This window comes from Engraulis encrasicolus, chromosome 16 (assembly GCF_034702125.1).
Source record: "Engraulis encrasicolus isolate BLACKSEA-1 chromosome 16, IST_EnEncr_1.0, whole genome shotgun sequence".
Classification (NCBI taxonomy): Eukaryota; Metazoa; Chordata; class Actinopteri; order Clupeiformes; family Engraulidae; genus Engraulis; species Engraulis encrasicolus.
This window is the reverse complement of record NC_085872.1, coordinates 39,731,332-39,738,278: the sequence shown is the minus strand read 5'-3', so window position 1 is coordinate 39,738,278 and position 6,947 is coordinate 39,731,332. Positions and strand designations below refer to the sequence as shown.

Here is a 6,947-nt window from a genome sequence, read left to right as displayed (position 1 = left end):
TCACCTGTGGGCCTACAATTCCTGGTGGATCATCTGTACTAAAGCTGTGAATGCTCCTTGGAATGACTTTTGTTCCCGCAGTAGGTCAATGGAGTACAGTCAATACAATGGCATGTGATGTTGGAAAGAGTGGCTTCCCAAAACCTATACTAAAGTGACTTCTCAGTATGTCATGGGTATCACCAGGTCCAGAGTTCATTTACAATGGCCTCTCAGGTAAGTCGTGGTACTCATCTGATAGATTAAAGTGAAATAGCCTACTACCACAGGCGATGGGATAAAGAAGTAATGGCACTCTTCGATACTGTTGTTACTTGCAGCCTAGTTATTCCAAGGAGCATTCACAGCTTTAGTACAGATATTCCTCCATGAATTGTGGGTCCACAGGTAAAACACACAAATATAACAGTCATACAGCTTTGCAGTCTCTTGCTTGATACTAGCAGTGGTCCAGGGCAGCACGGAATTGATAGTGTGTTGCAAAACAGCAATTTTGCCTGAATATAGCAGTTTGACCATCAGTCTGTCCCGAGACTCAAGTCTGTGCAAGTGGATCGACTGAATACACACCATGCTTAGATATTCCTTCTGTTTGTGCTCCCAATTCAGGTGATTTCACTAATTACCTCATCAATCTGGTTTAAGTGGTAATTAGGATCAGCTGGTTCATTATATTGGCTGGGGCAAATGTGTCACAGGGGTTGTCCACCTCTGTTTTAAGACAATGGGAAACCTGGATTCAAAAGCTTCAATCCAGTGCCACAGATTTCAAATTACCTGGTTTTACCTGTCCAATTACCCTAATTGGAAAGGTAAAACTAGGTAGGTCATTTGGAATATGTGGCACTGGACTTCAGCTTTGGAATCCAGGTTGCCCATCACTATCACCATTATTTTGTATTTTCATGGGCCTGTTGGACCCAGTAGAATTCATCTCAATTTCAACATATTTTACACAGAGTGATTTTACTGTGAATAGAACATTTGTATCACACAGCTGAGGCCATATGTTTTTATTGGGTAGCTTTATGCACCGAAATAGCCATTTCTATTCCAAGATTTTGACTATCACCATTATTTTCTATTTTCATGGAGCCGGTGGCCCTGGTAGACTTCATCCAAATTTAAAAATATTTTACAGTGTGTTTTTACTGGGTGTAGAACATTTTTACGATAGGGCCAAGGCAAAAAAAAAATCATAGGGGGCATTTGATGGGGGTCATCCCTATGTTCCCCGGGTTCTATGTTCCCCTCTACCGGGGAACATAGGACCCTTTTTTCAAAAAAGGGTTCTATGTTCCCCACTGCTTCCAAGTAGACTGCTGCCGCATGACAAAGCGCAGGTTGTTGTTGCACCTCTGACAGGTTAGGTTTAGGGATAGTTTTGGTCAGGGCACAAATTTACAACTCAGAAACATTGCATTTCTGACAGGTTAGGTTTAGGGATGGTTTTGGGAAGGGCACAATTTGAAAACATGGAAACATACAATGCGGGGAACATAGAACCCTTTTTTAGAAAAAGGGTCCTATGTTCCCCTTTCCCATACAAAGACAGGGGAACATAGGACCTGATGAACATAGGACCCGGGGAACATAGGTACGCTCCCATTTGATGCACCCTAATCTATATTGGTACATTATAAACAACTAAAGATAAATATTTAGAAAGTGGGACAGTTATTTGTCCTTTTTAAATGAGAAGGTATTAACCTCTAAGTTAAGTCTAAGTCTAAGAGTTACTTATTTGGCTTTGCATCTCAAACGAAGCCATTTCAAAATGTGGCCAAATTTAGTAAATCAAAAGTAGTCTACTCACTGTATATAAGCATGGGGGTTATTTCCAAGTCACAATAAATGTAGGAAGCACCAACTGGCAAATGCAGTCTAGTAACCTGCCACAGAGGTGTCGAATGTGGCAAGTCCCTGGAGTGGTTATGAGAAGAATGCTCAAGTCAGGCAGGCTATCCCATTTCTTAACAATTTGGCCTCAAAGCTTAAATTTCAGACACTTAGGCTGGTATGACCCAATTGGAACTCAGAAAATGGTTACACAGATTTTCTCGTTAATTGTAATACAATTAGCTGAGGCCCAACCAATTCGTGTGATGCCTCCTTGAGTTTCACTCTCCTATTAATCTGTCCCATCATTGTATTTATGGTTACTTCTGCCCAATGAGCACAACTGATTAGAATCAGTGGTGTGGTGCATTGTACCCCACTCCTATACAGAGGTAATCTATAGGCAACTATTGGTACAATTTCTGAGAACTACTACAGCAATAGCAACAGCAATAAGATTTGTACAGCACATTATCATACGTAGCTGCAACTCAATGTACATGAGAGGAATAAAAGCTAAGAAAGAAGAAAAAATAGACTATAGGAAGTAGATCTGATTATAGAAAGCAGACATTAGCCTATATGTATTAGAGTAGGAACTAGGATCCTTGGCAATTTCAAAAGTACAATAGTTGTGCCAGCTTTGTCTTGTAAAAAGGAAACCGTGGAAAGCACTATACATGAACATGTCAGTTGTCCACTCTCACAGAGGCAACCATTGTATGAGGGAACAGACAAGTCGTATATTTATGCTCTGAGCTGAAACATGACACATGACCATACGTCCTGACACCATGGCCTGTGGGAGTGCTGCACCAACATGAGCTGCTCAATGTCCCAAAGACAGGATTAAAACGTTCCCACCGGCAGGGCACGGGTGATTTGAAACATTCTCTTAGAGGCATTTTGTGGAAAATTATCCCATTAAACTCAGGAGTTGAAATTGTGGTATGTGCACAATTCAGTTCTAAAAGCTAAAATGCAATTGTCAACCCAAGTAGGTAAAACAGTAGGAAAAAAAGGTTTTTTTCTGGAAACCGAATGCGACTTCCATTGATTAAGATGCAAAAAAGACATTTAACATGACATAATAAATTGATAAATAAGAGGCTTAATTAACAATACTGTGCAACCCTCACTTGAAGAGGAAAAATAGAGGTGCAGGGACCCTAATGGTCTGAAAATACCATTAAAAAAAGTGCAGGAACCCTGCTTTTCCAAGAGTCTCATCAGTACCAGTACCAGTACCTGCAAACTTTTTGAAAAACTTGTTTTGAACTTATAAAATGTGGCGCATGAGATAAGTTCTGCCGGAACGCGCAACAATCAAGTGAAACAAATCTATGGCAGCCAGTGAATTGAATACCAACATTTTACATGCATGGTTAGAAATAATAGCTTTATTTAAAAATAAATCATTAAATTAAGAATGTAGAAATGTTAATATGTTACAGGAAATGTCATAAATAGTGTAAAACAATTACCCAAACACTGAGACAGACAGCGTACAATTAAGAACAGGGCTCACATCCAATTACATTAGTATATTCTCAAGTCTTTGATTCTACAAACACAAGTACCAATTCTTCCATTCCACACGGTGCTTCTAAAACTCACATATACAAAAGACAACATGCACGCGATACCACATTATGAACACAGTTCTGGAATGTATTTGCCCTCATTGCAGAGATCCTTCTGTATCTAAAACAAATCTCCTGAGTCATCTATGCTGCTGCATTATCTGACATATCATCAAACATCCTCAGCTTGTCATAGGGCCTATACTACAAAGCTGGTTCAGGATAAGTTAAGGTTAAGTTAAGAGGTAAATCGTCTAATAGAAGAGCCTGGAGTCCTCATTTTCTTGAGAAAAGCTCTTATATTAGATGATTTACCTCTCAACTTAACCTTAACTTATCCTGAACCAGCTTTGTAGTATTTGCCCATAGGCAGTAGATCAGATAGTGTCCTCACTCATTATCCAAGTAACCTAATCATCACAACTTAACAATGTGCTTGTCACCAAGATGATCATGTTATTTCGAAAACTCCTTTTAATGTCCCACCACTTAAAAGTATGTATGTAAAAGAATTTGCACTTCTCCATTGTTGACGGTACATGGAAGAAATTGTGTGTTGAGGCACTATTCAGTTTTTTTTCCTGTGTTCAGTTTTAGAGTACATCTGACATTATGTGCAAATAAGGGTGAAGCAAGGGAGTCATTCTTTCAGTGTTAACAGTTACAGGCCCATTTATCCTTCTCCCGGCTGTTTTTGGATGACAGCTTGATACTACCAAGTGGCTCAATCTGTGACGACCGATAAGAGAATGATGTTCGCTGCCTTGTAATCCTGTAGGCGAGGGATGTGAAGATGTCTCCGATATGGTCTCTTTGTCCTTCGGGCTCCTTGGCAGAGGTGAGGTAGAAGGGCATGCTATGGGCCTCTGCAAACTTTCGCACCTGTTCACCATTGACTCCTCCCCTGACGCCGCCGGACCTTTGCTGCACCAGGTCACACTTGTTGCCCACGAGGATGCAGGGCACCTCCTGGCCCTGGGAGTTCCAGCGGCACTCCTCCAGCCACAGGGGCAGGTTACGGAAGCTGGCCGGGTTGGAGACGTCGAAGACCAGGATGATGGCATGCACATTGCGGTAGTACTGTTGTACCATGCTCTTGCGGAATCGCTCCTGACCAGCAGTGTCCCACAGCTGCATCTGTGTTTATATGAGAGTGAGAGGGAGAGAGTTAGAGTTAGAGTTAGAGTTAGAGAGTGAGTGAGTGAGTGAGTGAGTGAGTGAGTGAGTGAGTGAGTGAGTGAGTGAGTGAGTGAGTGAGTGAGTGAGTGAGTGAGTGAGTGAGTGAGTGAGTGAGTGAGTGAGTGAGTGAGTGAGTGAGTGAGTGAGTGAGTGAGTGAGTGAGTGAGTGAGAGAGAGAGAGAGAGAGAGAGAGAGAGAGAGAGAGAGAGAGAGAGAGAAAGAGAGAGAGAGAGAGATAGAGAGGATGCATCAATACAAAGCAGAAGTTTATCACAGTTAGACGGTATCTATGCATGAGACCCTGCTGCACACAGTGACATTATTGTGCAACTTCCCATTGCTGCACTGACTCATGCCTTGCGCTTGGAGTAGTGGAGGAAAATATGGGAAAGAGATGGCCATCACAAATAAACTAGTCAACCATGTCACAAGGATGGATCACTGACTACATTGTGTCTTAAATGCTGGAATTTGCTGAATACCTGTAGATGTAATAGTCCTATAGCCTACGTGTGTTTTCTACTGAGAAAAGTTCTCCAACAACTATAGACTGATAAAACATGCACTGGCTGCTCTCGTGATCCCACATTGATCACAAGTTGTGTTACACAGTGCCTCACGACACCTGGGGGGGTAACGTAGCATAAAAAGCATGACTGTGGTGGGCCTAGTGTCTTATCTAATCCAGCCTTTAAAGCTGGACAAATATTTAACGAGTAAAGTCTGGAAAAAACATGCCCTTAAAAAGGACTAAGTTTTTTGGTGCAAGCAACTTTTAATCTTAAGGAAATAAGGCCAAGTCAGCCTAAAAAACAGACAGCCAGACACTGTTCAGGTTTGCTCAATGACAAAATAGAGGAAATGCAACCTTCTGCTTTTTGGAGTGATTCAACAAAAACAAGGATAGCCTATTGTTCAACCGGGATTCATTTGGCTAAAACATATTTACACACATAGCCCATTTTGGTTTAAGTTGTTCATCACTCAATTGGATTTCAGTCAGCTTTTGGCATCAGAAGCCTAATTGATGTTACCCAACCGTTCGACAGCTCAACAACCCAAGGTTACCATAATAAAATATAACTCTAAAAAGTTTGCCAAACGCAGTAAGACCATTTTCTTACCTTTATTTTCTCCCCTGCTATGTCAAGGATTCGTTCCCGAAAATCGACACCAATAGTGGCTTCGGTTTTGTCGGGAAACCTGCCAGCATAGAATCGGTAAGTGAGGCATGTCTTCCCAACTCCAGAATCCCCGATCACTACAATTTTTAAAATCCGGTAACGCGTCGCCGTGTTGCCCATAGACGTGGACAGTTCCAACGAACTATCCATTATCATACACAGCTCTCAAACCGACTAGATTGTGTTCGGGAAGATCGCGTCGCGAAGTACAGAACAGGGGCAGTCCACACTCCACAAACCCACACTTTCTCTTTGGCGAGAGCAGACCTGGTGTGTCACCGGCTCATCACTGCCAGAAGGATACCCCGCGTTTGGGGATGATGCGTAAAAGCTGCGCCCCCACCCGCCTCGTAGTGGCGTTGCAGTTTTTAGTGGGTTGCGTGTTTCACGCCGCCAGCTGCGAGTGTGTGGACTTTCTCTGCCTATCTCTCCTGCTTCTTCTTCGATACTTATTCAGGCAATGGCACCTCAGACCTTTGAATGTAAAGTGACAATCGACCTAGGCCACAGACCTACCACACACCGTATGCGCAGTGCGCAATAGCCTAGGCTACAGGTGATTTCATTTCATCCTCACTAAGGTCACAGGTGACCTAGTAGCTGGAATAGACCGGACATTGGGCCCTTCTCAAAACCTAGGACAGTGCACTTCCAAGTGTATCAGCCTAATTAGTCACACCCAGTGATTGGATAGTCTTTATTAGTCACACCCAGTGATTGGGTATCCCGTAGAGTTCACCAAAGAGTATCCAATCACTTCGCGTGATTAATTAGGCTTATACACTTGGAAGTGCACTGTCCTAGGTTTTGAGAAGGGCCCATTGACTAATTTGTGCCAACTAGGCCTTCCAAGAATTAATTTTCGTTTTTTTTATGATTTCCTCTTTGTTTCCAACTGTTAAAACTTTCTTCAGTAACCTTAGGTCCGCTTGTATTGTGCTGTTATCTTTGACATTCAATAGGCATACTTGTTGGTTGCCAAAGTTTTGTTGGACTGCTACCCTGCAATTACCTTTCTGTTTCACCTTCCCCACTAATACTGGTCCATCCTGGACAGCCACCCGTAAACAATTGAAAACAAACGTCGTCTCCCAGATTTATTCATATGCTTTTTTTCCCCTCCCCATGGCATACGCCTATATTCCCTTACTTCTAATACAGT

At 42.3% G+C, this 6,947-nt stretch overlaps 1 protein-coding gene across 1 annotated transcript; it reads right to left on the bottom strand.

Moving 5' to 3' along the window:
- Positions 1–3,219: 3,219 nt before the first annotated feature.
- LOC134465755 (ras-related protein Rab-33B-like) lies at positions 3,220–6,323 on the bottom strand. The gene is made up of 2 exons (XM_063219598.1): positions 5,726–6,323; positions 3,220–4,559 (listed from the first exon to the last, which is right to left on the bottom strand). The coding sequence occupies exons 1-2, from the start codon at positions 5,939–5,941 to the stop codon at positions 4,077–4,079; spliced, it is 699 nt and encodes a 232-aa protein (XP_063075668.1). The 5' UTR covers positions 5,942–6,323; the 3' UTR covers positions 3,220–4,076.
- Between the last annotated feature and the right edge of the window lie 624 nt (positions 6,324–6,947).

Excerpts from the sequence above, each read along its gene's own strand:
- LOC134465755 (XM_063219598.1), bottom strand. The coding sequence starts at position 5,941 with ATGATAATGGATAGTTCGTTGGAACTGTCCACGTCTATGGGCAACACG. Across the intron at positions 4,560-5,725 it reads TAGCAGGGGAGAAAATAAAG|ATGCAGCTGTGGGACACTGC; the intron begins GTAAGAAAATGG and ends ATATAAACACAG.